This window comes from Neomonachus schauinslandi, chromosome 5 (assembly GCF_002201575.2).
Source record: "Neomonachus schauinslandi chromosome 5, ASM220157v2, whole genome shotgun sequence".
Classification (NCBI taxonomy): domain Eukaryota; kingdom Metazoa; phylum Chordata; class Mammalia; order Carnivora; family Phocidae; genus Neomonachus; species Neomonachus schauinslandi.
The window spans coordinates 80,878,109-80,894,003 of NC_058407.1; the positions used below are offsets into that span (position 1 = coordinate 80,878,109).

At 38.4% G+C, this 15,895-nt stretch overlaps 1 protein-coding gene across 1 annotated transcript in view; it reads right to left on the minus strand.

The window, feature by feature from the left end:
* IRAG2 (inositol 1,4,5-triphosphate receptor associated 2) overlaps positions 1-15,895 on the minus strand; it is a 117,853-nt gene that overhangs the window by 35,180 nt on the left and 66,778 nt on the right. The window contains exons 18-22 of the mRNA XM_021690461.2: positions 10,881-10,995; positions 10,266-10,428; positions 3,376-3,437; positions 1,990-2,070; positions 1,113-1,209 (exon numbers count right to left, since the gene is read on the minus strand). Coding sequence (XP_021546136.2) covers positions 1,113-1,209; positions 1,990-2,070; positions 3,376-3,437; positions 10,266-10,428; positions 10,881-10,995 — 518 coding nt within the window. The remainder of the gene's footprint in view (positions 1-1,112; positions 1,210-1,989; positions 2,071-3,375; positions 3,438-10,265; positions 10,429-10,880; positions 10,996-15,895) is intronic.

Here is a 15,895-nt window from a genome sequence, read left to right on the forward strand (position 1 = left end):
GAAGAAAACACAGGCATTGGAGTCAATCAGAAATTTTTAGTTCAGGTCCTGGCTCTGCCACACACTAGTTGTGTGCTCTTGGACGCATAACTAAACCACGCGGAGCCTCGGCTTACTTACATATGAAGTGACAAACGACCTTAGGCAAATTACTAACTCCATATTTCTCCATTTCCTTCTCTTCCTTGTCTTGAAAATGGAAATTACATTAGCCTCTACCTGGCAGGGATGTGGTGAGGATTAAATGAGGTAGGAGTGATGCGAGGAGCAGAGAGCCGCGCCTGGCATATAGCGTCTGCTGCCACTGTCGGTTGTGGTTGTGTTACTACTACTGGGTGAGTGTGAGTAACATCGTCTCTATAAAGCCCTAAGCTGTTGTTTGATACAAAACGGCCATTCAGTGAGTAGTGGTAGTAGTTTTCCCTTCTCTAGTTGAAATGATCCACAGATCAGTTTACTTGCTATTTATTTCTTCTTAACTTTATTTTGATAACCATCCCATGTCTTTTGTCGTTTCAGAACCAGCCATTAACTTTTGCTTTCAACCACATCTCGGTTGTGATGAGACATGTCACTACCATGAGCATTTCTTCCTAAGAGAAAGCTCATTCTCCTTAGCCTGGCACTGAGTAATAGCCCACCATTTGACCCACAACCTGCTCCAAACTTATATTCTACTGTATCACAACCAAACTCCTCTTGTTTCCAAAATGACTTGTCCAGCTTTTTTTTTTTTTTTTTTTTTTTTTTGGTCCTCCCCAGTTAAAATACTTTTTCCATGCTTTTTGCTATTCCAAATGCAACCCACTTTCAAGGCCTGGTTTAACTCTCATTTCTTCTATGGAGCTTGCTCGGACTTCTCTGAGCCCATTCTAACCTCCCTGATAATCTGAGCTATTTTAGGATTTATTCTCTATTATACATAATATGGTGCTTTGCACGGAGTAGGTGTTCAAACATCACTTGACTGACAGAATTCAGGGAGAAATATCCAAATATTCAACAACTTTTCCTGTATAAATATAATTGTGATTAATTATTTTCCCTTTCAAAAAGAACCTTACCCTCAGCCATGCCTGATAGGGTGTAAGAGGGGGGCTATCCATGCTTACCCAGCAGAGGTGTATACCAGCATGTATGTTTGAAGGTCAGGAGCGTCTGATATATTCTTGCTTCTTGACCACTATAACGTTTATGGCAACACTGCTTCTGAACAGAAAATTAAATAGTATTAGCTATCTAAAGGGGTGTAACATAACATATTTCATCATCTATTCTCTTCATTTCCAAAGGTAGAAAGAATATCACTGGTATCAAGAAGAGGTCAAGAAGAAAATAAATGATTCCAAGTAATAAAGTAATAAAGCTTTCAACCTTTTGATCAAAAGCTATACCCTATGGGTAAAGTGTAATTCTCATTAAAAATCACAGTTCAATAATTTAACAGAATTATATCAATTCCCAATAATCGACACTGTCATATAAACAAAAGCCTTGAGGAAAAAGGTATGGATGAGAGGCAAGCTTAGTTATACAATACTTCTTCATGATACCACAGTCAAATAATTTAACGTATTGCCATATCGTAGGGTCTACCAGCATTGTATGCATGTGTGTGACAAAGAAAAAGACTAGGTAGGGACACCTGGGTGGCTCAGTCGGTTACGCGTCCAACTCTTGATTTCAGCTCTGGTCATGATCTCAGGGTCATGAAATCGAGCCCTGTGTTGGGCATAGAGTCTGCTTAGGATTCTCTCTCACTCTGACCAACCCCCCTCCCCCCATCCCCTGCTTGCACGCTCTCTCTCTCAAAAGAAAAAAAAAGTTAAAAAAAAGAGAGTAGGTATCCATTGTTTCATCTAATAATCTCTCAAAAGTGGTCTGGCTTAAAGTACTAAGACTACTGATACATCCTGGACTTCACTTTCTCTTTTGACATAGTGGTGATTCACAACTGGCACTTAAATTGTTTCAAAAGCTTAAACTTACCAGTTGATCTTGAAATGGTTGTTGAATTCCATCTGTGCCGGACAAGGGATCACAGTGAGGAAATTGCTCATCTAAACAGCTCTGTCATGAGAAAATGGTGGAGTATGTTCAAAGGCAGAATGACGACAGAGTCAAAGATACAAAACATATTCCATTTAAGAGAAGATATGATGCTACCTGAGGAGGGTAGTATTGGCCAATTCTGTCAAGTATTCTACTTAAGGGAACAGGTTTGTAATTGTAAAGCTTTCATTGCATTTTCCCCCTTACTTGTTCTAGGAATGAAATTCAAAGATCAGGGACAGGAAATACAATGGCTTTGTCATTGAAATCTTTAGGCAGGGGCCAAAGAAGGTTGCTGGAGACATGTCAGTGTAGTGAAAATGTTGCCTGTGAAAATTTCATAGCAATCAAATTGTGGCATTAGTCCAATCACAGTTATATTATATCACAGTTATATTATAATAGAAAATTGTATTTGTGTTCCTGATAAGATTAAAGCATATTTAGATGTGGAGGTTTTTCCACTTCAATTTATTGTAAGGGGCTTTTTAGGCACTCTGCCTGGCTTGATCTCCCACATGGAAATTTTTTTTTCTACTTAAACAGATGTGCCTGCATTATGCTCTGGAAACAGATACATGCAGACATCACCCTTCTTTCTTCCCTTCTCCAGTCCCTTCCCCCGTGCCAACCTTACTGTTCCTTATGTTCCTCATTTATAAACAAAAAGGAGAAATTCACCAAGTATCATAAGGGAAAGAAGTACATTGAACTCTACCATGGATATATTGAGATATCCAGACAGGAAGGAGTTAAAAGTTTAATTCAAATAGGAGGGGCACCTGGGTGGCTCAGTTGGTTAAGTGTCTGCCTTCAGCTTAAGGATAAAGCCCTGAGTCAGGCTCCCTGCTGCACGGGGAGCCTGCTTCTCCCTCTCACTCTGCTGCTCCCCCTGCTTGTGCACACTCTCTCTCTCCCTCTCTCAAATAAATAAAATCTTTAAAAAAAAAAAAATAGGAGAAAAAAGAGACAGGAACCATCCCAGCCCATCCAACAGTACGCATTCAAGAGTATCAGAAAAGAAGTGCCTAAGACTAAAACACTGGCCCTTTGCTAATAGATGCAGTAAATTCTAAAAATGCTTCCTCTTTAAAAGATGTTATTAGGAGCCATTCACTGATGTGAGTTTCCCCTTCTTATTTGGCTAAATGGTTTTGGTGCAGAAGAGAACAAAGTCCACTAGAGCATTTTCTTCTAAGTTGGTTAATTTTGTGATCAAAGTCATTATCTATTATAAATTAGCTTCAAATCCATATACAGATTGGACCTCTTCCCCACAGTAAACACATATCACAGGGTTTTTTGTTTTTGTTTTTGTTTTACCTGAAACAGCAAGCCATGGAGGCGTCCTTTAATTAACTTCTTTCTCAGTGACTCAGTTGTTGCTATAAAGAGAATTCATAACCAGCTTAATAGGACAATTTGTAACCCCCTTTTCCCTCAGTTCCTTTCATAAACTTTTAACAGCTTTAAATTTGGGGTCTGAGGAAAGGAGAGAGAAAGCAGTGACTTCTGAGAATGGCGTTCTCAACTCATGTCTTGTGGGAATGGAAGAGCAGAACAAAGGCTAGAGCAGCGAACGCATGATCACCCCTGGGCATTCAAAATTCACCTTGACAGATGCAAGTGATGTCCTCTAGAAGTGAGTCACAGAATGATTCCACCTTAACTTAGGAATACACCTCAGAGGTCATTCAGTCCAACTGCCTAGGATGTGGAAATCTTCTCTCCCAGAAACCTCTGCATGAGCTGTGAGTGGGTGATGGCAGCCCCTAGAATTGGAGCCCCGTGACCCCAGAATCCTATGGGTAGGTCTGAGATGATGAGAACACTTTGTCCAGAGGATTTCAATGATAACTGGTTAGTCATGCAGCTGGGATCAGACTCACAGGATAATGTTCAATTCAGTATACTTTTTCATGAAATTAAAAATGTTTGTCTTTCTACTCCACTGAAATCTGCCTCCCAGTAACTTCCAACTTCTCATCTCTGGAGTAACAGAAATGAGGAAAAAAATACCTTTTTAACTCTTTGAGTTACACAGGTACACATTACTTATCTGACAATCCATACTCTTTAAAATATAGACAAGAACCAGAAAATAGGCCCAAATCTTTTGAACCAAAATAGATGTTGATAGTCATGACCTTTATTCCTGTGAATTCCTCACACTTCCACTCATCCAATAGGCTCTGAATTTATACATAATTCTCACAAGCTCTGACTGCTTTCTCAGCCCACAGATGATTAAAAACAAAAATTACATGAGGGTAGGAAGCTCTGCTAGATAAAGACATATTGACATATTAATAGCTGCCTTTTTTTTTTTTTAATTACTGACAGCAAGGAAAATTCACAGCAAATACTCTGTTGTCCAAAACACATACGAATCTGGAGCAACAGTTTTATATCTCAATAGCCTGAAGAAATTCTGAACCATTAAAATAATACTAATATATGTGAAAAGTACATAATCGAACAAAAAATTTTTTCTAAGAAAAAACTCTTGAAAAGCTTCAATTATATCAAAAATTACCCATGTAAAATTCTATTTTGTAAGAATTTTTTTTTGTAAAAATACCTTATTTCACAACTAAGCTTGACATAGTTGTTACTAGGCCCACTAGGAGGAAAATACTTTTTAAAAATTTCTAACATATTTAAGTAATTAAATTATTTAATCTTTAATACTTAAAACTCTAGTGAAGATTCAATTTTAGAAAATTCTCTCTTTTAATGGTATTAAATAAATCCTTCTCCCGACCTACATCTAAGCAACAGCAACCAAACCTTTCAGAAGTGGCCAACATTATGTTTGTGAAGGTCGTGTATCTCCAAAACACTGTCTTTGGATTTCCAAATAAGCTTATGTTTCAGAAGAAATAATGAGTTAGTATAAGACTATTTAAATTGCCCATCTGCTTTCCCACCAGGCAATCTTGAGTTTTAGGAACAGTCCATCTCAAAACATTTAAATCGTAAACCTTATTTCAACAGATGTTTTGTGCAATGTGTAGCAACTATTTCCATATGTTCCATGAGGCAAAACACGTTGCCTTATGACCCTAATTTGCATTCACCTTTGTATTCTTTTTTATGTGTTTGGAGTTGGACCTGCCATGTCTCTAGGACATTTAGATTTTACATGGAAGCAAATGAAACAACGGTCACTGTATCCCCTGCTGCTGCCATCTGTGATATAGGATGGGATCGGGTGTCTTGCATACATTGCCTTTGAAGGAAGCTGGGATAAAACAACTTTCCAAATGACTATGCAATGAGACTCTCAGGCAAAGGCCCTGCAATTAATTGGCTGTTGATAATTAAAACTATAGTATTAGAGTGATAATAATGCTAGTTATCAATGATGGTTGACATTTATGGAGCATGGATTTTTATAACACAATATATGTGTTATCTCATGTTCTATAAAACTGCGTATTAAGAAAAATCAAGTTTCATTGAAAACCACAGACCAGGAGAAAATAATTTGCAACACATATATCTATCAAAGGACTTGTATCCAAAATATGTAAAGAAATCCTACAACGCAATAACAAAAGGACAAATGTCCTAATTTGAAAGTGGGCAAAAGATATTTCAGAAAGAAGATATATAATAGCCAATCAGTACAACAAATGAAAATCACAACAAGATACCCAGAAGAGTGACAAAAGTGGAAAAGATTGACACCACCACGCATTGATGCTGTAAAGAAACTGGAACTCCCACACACTGCTGGTGGGAGCGTGAAATGTTACTGACCCTACGGAAAACTGGCAGTTTCTTAAATGGTTACAGCTACACTATGACCTAACAACTCTGCTCGTAGATCTTTATCCTAGGTTAAGGAAAAACATATGTCTACACACAAACCCATACACAGATGTTCATAGCAGCTTGCTCCATAACAACCCCAAACATCTAAATAATTTAGATGTCCAATAATAGAAAAGATAACCAAATTGTGGAACCATTCATACAAAGAAATACGACTCCATCATGAAAAAGGCATACCATGAATAAACACAACATATTAAGATAAATATTATGTTGAGGGAAAGAAGACAAAAACACAAAAGTACATATTTTATATCTCAATTCTAGAAGCTAAACTAACCCATCAGTGATAAAAATCAGATCAGAGGTTGATCCTTATAGTGGTGGAGGTGGGGGAGGGGCAGTGACTGGAAAGTAGCACAAGGGAAATTTCTGCGGTTACAGTTCTGTGTTTCGATGTGCATTTGGCAAACTGGTTAAATAAGACACTTAAGAAGATGCCTGGGTGGCTCAGTCGGTTAAACGATTGCCTTCAGCCCAGGTCATGATCCCGGGGTCCTGGGAAAAAGTTCTGTGTCAGGCTCCCTACTCAGTGGGGAGCCTGCTTCTCCCTCTCTTGCTCCCCCTGCTTTTGCCGTCAAAGAAATAAATAAAATCTTAAAAAAAAAATACACTTAAGATCTGAACATTTCATGATGTTAATTATGCACTAATAAAAAAAAAGAACGTAAAAATTACAAGAACAAAAAATAGCAGTTATGAGATAAACATCGTTAGACCACTAAAAATGTATACGCAACATTGTAACCAGAGCACTAACAAACACAATTATATAGTGCCTCGGAAGATAACTTAGATCACCAAGACGTGACTCTTAAAATGACCAAAGGCTGCCCCACGGGATAATAGAAATGCACAGGATAATAAGAATAGGTAACAAAAGCGTGGAGATGCTGGTGCCATTTAAATGGCGCAGTGCTGGTGGGATGCTAAGAAAATGCAGATGGGAGTAGAACTCAGGCGGTCGGACTGCTGCAGTGAACGCAGGAGGGAGTACAGCCGGCCTTGAGCCAGAGCCCTGCAAGGCTGGGCGGCACTTCTCTGGGGGAGGAGGCCCAAGTGCAGACACTTGCAAAATAAAGCTAAAAGGGCTCCTGCTGTTTGTCAGCAGCCAAGCCGAACACTTTCTCCTTCCCCGCTGAAGGTTATGGTTCACTCCCTACCCATCCAGATCCCGTTCCTAGGAAAATCATGAATGAAACGACACAACTTCCATCTGACATTCGCGTCATTACCCATTGGCTAATGGTGAACGAGGTAATGCACGCGGCAGGAAAGTGCTCTAGCAGAACAGACTCTCCCAAGTATGACCAAGCACTAGCTATTGTTTTGCATTTGTTATTTATAAATTACCTACTGCATTTTCTGGAAGGGGATACTGAGTACCCAGAGAGGTAAAGAGATTTGCCTAACTATCCAGTTTCGCTTTTGACTTAGAACATAGGTTTGTTTAAGGCCAAATACGATGCTCTTAGTCATTACGCTGTATGGCCTCCTAGATTATTTCATCCATTTCTGCATCCTACATTTGGGAAAACTTAGGCGCCCATCCCATCAGAGCTGCTGAGCAAGCTCTGATTTTGGGTTTTGCCCTTGGTCCTCAACCTAACACCTATCTTTAAGTGTCTCAAGCACCTCCAGCCCCCGTGCCTGTCTCATTTCCCTCTTAGGTACTGACTGCTCGAGACACGTGGCTCTCATCTTGCATCCATCCTCAAAGCCATAAGGCTCTTATCTGTCCCCTACCCCATGCCCTCCATGCTAAGGACAGCAAATCAGAAGACAGTTTCCAGTGGGTTCATCTAGGTGAAAGCCTTCTCTAAAGTTTATACAGCTTCTATGTTCAAATAAGGAATTCTGATATACAGGAGCCGCTCAGGCTCTCTTGCCAAGGAAATATTTATAGTTTCTAAAGGTAATCAGTTCCCTCGTTATTGATTAGATCAGGGACTCAATGAAGATTTCATGTTAGAAGGGGGCAAGAAGAGGATGAACAGGAAAGAGGTGATAGAGTCTCTATTAGATCGAGTGGTCTACGTTTCATTAGATTCACTCTAATATGTCGGGTAAACACCCGAGATCTAAGAAGGCTTTTTGTTTCCTTTTCAAAACAAACATCCATTTATACCTAGTATTGCCTTTGTTAACAAGATGCTTGGATACATAAGTAAGCAGCAGAAGAAAGGAAATAGGTAAGTAGCCATTCAAGAACCTTAGCAATTCTAATGACAGAGGGTCACAGAAGCTTCTATGTACACTTAGAACCTCATGCATCAGTCCAGTCCTGGTGGCCACTGAAAACTAGAACAATATGACCTCTTCAGTATGAAGTTCAGGATAATCCAATGTCATAAACAACTTCCTAGTTCCAGTTCACGAACCCCGTCATTGACCTGAACAATTGGACATAATCACTGAACCCCCACCCAATCTGCAAAAGAACCATTCTCAGACACGACAAAAAGCCATTGCCTTCAACACTTAATAAATGTGTTAAGCTCACCAGAAAGTTTCAGAAGGACTAAATGGATTTGAATATTTTTGTTTTCTGACTCAGAATTCAAACGTCTGACTCAGAATTCAAACAGCATGTGGTGACAGTGATAATGGTAGAATGTGCCAGGATGTGTTTATGTGATAACTGTCCTACCTCACTGACATTTATTCACAGTCTATCTGGAAAATCTGCTCCACAGAACATTTCAAAAGTATGTGCCACCTAAATTTCCCTCTTGTTGCAAAGGTTGATTTTTAAGGGCATTGTTAGAAAAATCCTCATAAGCAAATGGTCTTCAGAGCAAAATCTTGGTATGTATGCCTTCTATGGGCAGCAAAAGATACAAACAAGTAAAAGAACTCAAAAAGCTAGGCAGGTTGTGAGCAACTCAAGAGAGAAAGGAGGCATCCACTCTACTTTATGCAGCCAAGAAAAAAAAATACACGCTTGCGACCCAGGGTGGCTTTCATCTTCTATTTTTAAGACTATTTGGACCAATGAAGTGAGAAGACAATAGCAAGTTCATTATATCAAGAATGTATATTTTGGGATAAGTTACAAAAGTTGACTCTTCCAAGAAGGTACTAAAAGGAAATCAAAGGGGCAGGGGGGAGAGTTGTGGGAGGAGATAAATTCTTAGTTTTATAAAACTATGAGGTATAATGTTGACTTAATCGAAGATAAATATAACTGAACCAAAAGATTAGTCCTCTAAGTACAGTGTCTAAAACAAACATACCATATACCAAATTTGGAACACCTTATTATTCATGTCTCAACATGAACACTTCTAATCACAAGGGAACCTTTCCCAATGCTCTCTGAGCAATCATAAAATAACATATAGATTATGTAATTTAAAGACTTACACTATCATACTTAAAATTATTGAAAACTAGCAAGTCCTGCAAGGTTTAAAAATAATAATAATAAAATATTGAATAATTACTGTTACGTTAGAACTAGCCAAGTCCTTTAAACTTTTAAACAGCATTCTCAGATAGCAGTAGAAAGGGTACAATAAATCCAAAACAAACCCAGGTCTGAAAATCTCCTTCTCTAGCTTAGCTTAAGTTGATAATTCATTTGTTACCCAAATCAATAATTTTGTCTAAAAAGAGCATCTAGGACAGCTAGAACAAGAAGCTGGCCAAACAAAAGCAATTGCCTGATAAATGGTCAAATAAGCTTTGTTTTTACCAAATTATGTTTCTAGGATAAAATTCGCTTCTGAATAATCTGACATCTGTCATTTAACAATTGTCATTTCACCTAAATCCTTAGTAAACAGTTACTTTCAGGTAATACAGAAAAATGACAAATATTCTAATTTTTTAAAGCAAAATATATTTGTAAAGAGCACATTAAAATTTAAAAAGGATTTTCACATATTTAATATTTTGATGCACTGAATTCATAAGTATTTTGTCCACCCCTAAAACTGCTGTGTAAAAGAAAATAGAGAGGCAGGTCCTTTTCTACCATATCATGGGTACAAGCTAGCTAATAAAATCAGGGTAGAATAGGTAAGCCATTTGCAAGTTCAAATACCCCATGCATACAAGATTATTTTCCCCCTTGTTTACTTTTACAGATACTGAGAACTTTAATTTTTAAAGAAATAACAGTCATGGACAAATCCAGCTCATAATTAAAAAAAAAAAAAACACTGAAAGGGAAAGTTAGTCGTTAAATCAGCCTACTTGGACACCAGGCAAGCCTCTCTGGAAGCCCACGATACTGCCTTCTGGAACCATTTTATTGTCATAAATGTGGGTATTAACACAGCAGCTGTCTCATCTACAAAAATGGCTGTAGTACTTTTGCCCCACCTCTGAGTGGACTGAATTGGACATAACACATATTTGCTACTCACTTTTCAATTTCCTCGTCTTCTGCTCAAGTGTCTGGCAAGTGTTCACTAATTCGGTATTTACAGTCTGGAGATTCAGTTGTTCCGAGATTGCTTCCTCTAATTCATGCAGCGAAGACTTCGCTTTGTCGCCGGCTGAGTGGGCTGCCGGATCTCGATCCTCAACCTGGACACGTACGGTTAATACTGGAATTTAGCAGGGTGGCCAGGAAAGAAAGCAATTGAGCCCTCACTGGTATTATGCACACGAAACTGAAAATGTGCTTTTCTTCTCAGGGAAGTGATAAGCCTCTAGCGAACTTCTGCAATTCTGTGTTTGCATGGGCTTTGTATGCCTGAGCTATTTCTACAGCGGTAAAAGTCCTGATATGTCAAGTTGCTTCTTTCTGCAAAGATGCCTCTTTCATCAGGAGGCTGTTGACACCACCTCCTTTACAACTCCCCTGTACTTCCTCCGCTCACTGCTGGTCGCCGGGGCCTGAACTTCCCGGTTCCCCTTCGGGTTTTTTTTTTTTTTTTTCTTTTCTTTTCTGTTCCTCCTCCGTTTTTTACTTCATGGTCTCAAGGACATCTGAGGAAACTTCCCCTTGAATATAAAGTAGTCACAGGCTACCCTACCTGCTCCTCTCTGTCCTCCAGCCATTGGCTGGTTCCTTGGACCTTCTTCCTAACGACAGCTTCCTGGTTGACAGCATCTTCTTGCACTTGTTCAAGGGCTTCTCGTTGTTTCTGCCTGGAGTTAAAAAAAAAAAAAAAAAAAAAAAGAGTCCAAACCACAAGCTGTCAGTGACATTTCAACTGAGAGTCACCCTGGGAAGTTGTGACAAATTCAAACTTAATGCACTTCCTCAGAAATCAGAGGGAAAAGTGAAAGTATTTACATACATATAAATGCTTAACAAATAGAGAATTTTAATCAAAGCACTCATATTGATCAGTTGGCCTGATACCCTCACTTTAGAGATAAGGGCATTTGGTCTCCTATTTTACACTGGGATATTCAGTTTCCCACAAGCTACATTCATCGTAGTAATTAGCATCAGGCACCAATTGCTTAGAGGATGGCACGGTAATGAGGTCACTGTGACAGGTGCGGTATTTACACATCATAGCTAGCTGTTTCAGAAAAAGAAAGGAAAGGGAAAGATAAAAGAAAAAAAAAAAGCAATAAAAGCTTTGGGTCATGACCGTGGCCTTTTCTCCTTAAGAGTTGTCAATCATGCTAAATGGTGAGCCCAAGAAGGGCTGCCCCCAAGCATGGACGGAACACTCCATGTTAGTATTTCCACCACAGTCTTGTCTTTCCTGAAAACTTGACCCCCCTCCCTTTCTTCCTCATTCCAAATCTCTTAGTGTTGTTATGTTACCTCTCTTTTGGATACATTTCTAATCCTCCAAAATGTATTAAAATGCACCTGCTCTCAGCTGATGAGATTATTTAAACAATGCTAGGTATCAATATATCAATGACAATCTGGAAACAGCTTGATCTGAATAACGATGATATCCTTAGCTCAAAGGGATGATAAACTTTGGGAGCTTCAAAGCAAAGAGGAAGACATTGTCAGGTTTAGGCCTTTTGCATGCCTCTCAAACATTAACACAGTCAGAATCTCATTGTATATTGGCATAAATCTAGCCCTAAGTACAAGAAGAATCGCACGAGAGACAAGGATGGTGGCACAGAATGCTTACCATCATGGTAAACTAGCAAACAAAACTCTAAACAAAAATAAAAACTACCTAAACAATCTATTGAGCCTTGTTCAATACCTTATAGTCAGTTTCTTCTTGTTTTAAATTTTGTAAGAACATTTAACATGAGGTCTACCCCCTTAATACATTTTAAAGTGTATAATGTTGTTAACCGTAGGCACAATGTGGTATAGAAGATCCCTAGAACTTACTCGTCTTGCATAACTGAAACTTTATACCTGTTAAATTGCAGCTCTCCATTTCCCCCTCCTCTAGTCCCTGGAAACCACCATTCTCCTCTGCTTCTCTGAGTTTGACTATTCTAGATACCTCATAGAAGTGGTATCATGCCATATTTGTCCTTCTGTAACTGGTTAATTTCACTTAGCATAATATCCTCAAGATTTTTCCATGTTATCACATGCGACAAAATTTCTTTTAAGGCTGCATAATATTCCATTGCATATATATATATGCGATATTTTCTCTATTCATTTACCACTGATAAAATGTAGGCTGTGTCTATATCGTGGCTATTGTGAATAATGCTGTAATAAACTTGGGTGTGTAAATATCTCTTCAAGATTTTGCTTTGAATTCTTTTGCACATATATCCAGAAGCAGAATTGCTGGATAATACGGTTGTTCCATTTTTAATTTTTTGAGGAAATTCCATAGTTTTCCATAGCAGTTGCACTGTATTAAATTCCCATCAACAGTGTACAGTTTTAATTATTTCTCTACATCTTTGCCAACACTTGGTATCTTTTTATTTTTTAAAGATTTTATTTATTTGACAGAGAGAGACAGTGAGAGAAGGAACACAAGCAGGGGGAGTAAGAGAGGGAGAAGCAGGCTTCCCACAGAGCAGGGAGCGCAATGCGGGGCTCGATCCCAGGACCCTGGGATCGTGACCTGAGCCAAAGGCAGACGCTTCATGACTGAGCCACCCAGGCGCCCCAACACTTGGTATCTTTTGGTGGTTATTTTTTTCCCTTTGGTTTTTAATAATAGCCTTCCCTAACAGGTGTGATTCATTCATCATTGTGAATGACTCATGGTGGGTTTTATTTGCATTTCCCTGACGATGAGTGATGTTGAGCATCTTTTCATATACCTGTTGGTCAACTGTGTGTCTTCTTTGGAAAATATCTATTCAAGTCCTTTGCTATTTTTAAATTGGGTTATTTGGTTTTTTGTAACTCAGTTGTTGTAGTTCTTCTTGTATTTTGAAATTTAACCCCTTATTGGGTATATGGTTTGCAAATATTTTCTTTCATTCCATAATGTACCTGTTCTCTCTGTTAATTCCTTTGCTGTTCAAAAACTCTTAAGTCTGGTGTAAACCCACTTACCTAACTTTTCTTTTGTTGTTTGTGCTTTTGTGTCATAGCCAAGTCCATGGTCATGAAGAATTTCCCCCAAGTTTTCTTCTAGAGTTTCAGAGTTTTAGGTCTTGTATTTAAGTCTTTAATCCATTTTGAGTTGATTTTTGTATAAGGTATATAACAAGGGTTCAACTTCATTCTTTTGCATAGGACTATCCAGCTTTCCCAACACAATTTGTTGAAAAGACTATCCTTTCTCCATGTGTATTCTTGGCACTCTAGTCAAAGATCAGTTGGCCATTTATGCATGGGTTTATTTCTGGGCGCTCTATTCTGTTCCACTGTCCTTAGGCCACTACCATACTGTTTTAATTACTATAGCTTTGTAATATATTTTGAAATAAGGAAGTGTGCTGCCTCCAGCTTTGTGTTTCTTTCTCAAGGTTGTTTTGGCTGTTCAGGATTCTTTGTGGTTCCCCGTGAATATTAGAATTATTTCTTTTTCTATTACTTTAAAAAAAATGCCAGTAAGATTTTGATCAGTATTGCACTGAATCTGTAGGTGATTTTGGGTATCATTGACGTTTTAACAATACTAAGTCTTCTAACCTATGAACACAAGATGTCTTCACTTATTTGTATCTTCTTTAATTTCTTTCAGCAATGTTTTATAGTTTTCAATGTACAAGTCTTCACCTCCTTAATTAAGTTCATTCCTATTTTACTCTTTCAGATGTTATTTTAAATCAGATTGTTTTTCCAACTTTCTTTTTGGATAGTTGTTAGTGTACAGAAATGCATCTGATTTTTGTATGTTAATTACATATGTTGCAATTTTGCTGAATTTGTTTATTGGTTCCAACAACTTTTTGTGGAGTCTTTAGAGTTTTCTGCATATAAGATCACGTCATCTACAAATACAGATGATTTTATTTCTTCCTTTCCTTGCTTACTTGCTCTGGCTAGGACTTCTAGTACTATGTTGCTTAGAAGTGGTGAGAGTGGGCATGCTTGCCTTAGTTTTGATTTTAGAGGAAATACATTCAGTCTTTCATCACTGAGTATGATGTTAGCTGTGTGTTTTTCATAATGGCCTTTATTATGTTGAGGTAGTTTTTATTTCTAGTATTTTGAATATTTTATCATGAAAAAGTGTTAAATCTTGTCAAATGCTTTTCTTCATCAATTCAGGTGATCATGTGATATTTATCTTGCATTCTGTTAATGCAGTATATCACATTAATTTGTGTATGCTGAACCATCCTTGCATTGCAGGGATAAATCTCACATGGTACGATTTTTTCAATGCATGATTAAAGTTGGTTGCTAGTATTTTGTTGAGGATTTTTGCACCTATACCCATCAGGGATATTGACCTATAGTTTTCTTTGTAGTATCTTTGGTTTTGGTGTCAGGATAGTACCGACCTCATAAAATGAATTTGGAAGTGGTCCCTCCTTTATAATTTTTTGAAAGTTTCAAAAGTCTTCAATAATCTCCTACTATTAATCTTCCTTAGATGTTTGGCAGAATTCATCAGTGAAACCACCTGGTCCTGATCTTTTCTTTGTTGGGTTTTTGAATATTGCTTCAATCTCCTTACTATTTCTTGCTCTGTTCAGATTTTCTTTTTCTGATTCAGTCTTGGTAGGTTGTATGTTCCTAAATATTTATCTGTTTCTTCAAGATTATCCAGTTGTTGGTGTATGACTGCTCACAGTGGTCTTTTATGACCCTCACCCCAAACCCTCTCACTGTAGCATCGGTTATAATATTTCTTCTTTTGTTTCTGATCTTATCTGAATCTACTCCTTTTCTTAGTCTGTTTGTCAATTATATCTTTAAAAAAATTCAGACTTTCAGGGAAGATGACAGAAGAGGAGGATCCTAGGCTCACCTTGTCCTACAGGTACTCCTAAATAAAACACACATCAGTGTAAATCACCCAGAAAAATGACCCAAAGACTGGCAGAATAGACTCTCCACAGCTAAATGTAAAAGAAGAGGCCACAATGAAGAGGTTAGCAAGGGTGAAGACATGGTCAGGAACCAAACTGACTCACAGGACTGTCTATGGGAAGGAGGGATGCCATTGGCACAGAGAGGAAAGGAGCACACCCCACACCAGGCACCCCAGACATGAGGGAGCCACACTGGGAAGACGAATCCCCATAACACTGGGCTTTGAAAAACACAGGGGCCTAATTTCACAAGTTTATAATCAGTGTAGCTTAACACCTTGAACTTTAAAAATGAGCAAGCTGAGCTCTGGGAGAGCTGGAGGGCAATAGGAAATTGAATCCCCACACTTATAGAGAGAGCACAACAAAGAGTCCCACTGAGATATAGCATAGCAACAGCAGTTTGAAAAAAAAAAAAAACCTGGGGTATACGAGAAGGAGATTTATTTACTAATCTCAGAGCAGGTGCTGGAGGGGCAGGGATCTTTGTAAGATTCTCCAAGAACAAAAGAGCTGGTGGGCACCATTTTCCTCTCCTACCCCTTGCCCTAGTCTAGACACACAGGCACCTGCAGGAACAGCACAGAGCAAACACCCTCTGCCTAGTTTGATAACAGTGCACCCCAACATGCATTCTCCTGCAGATGCT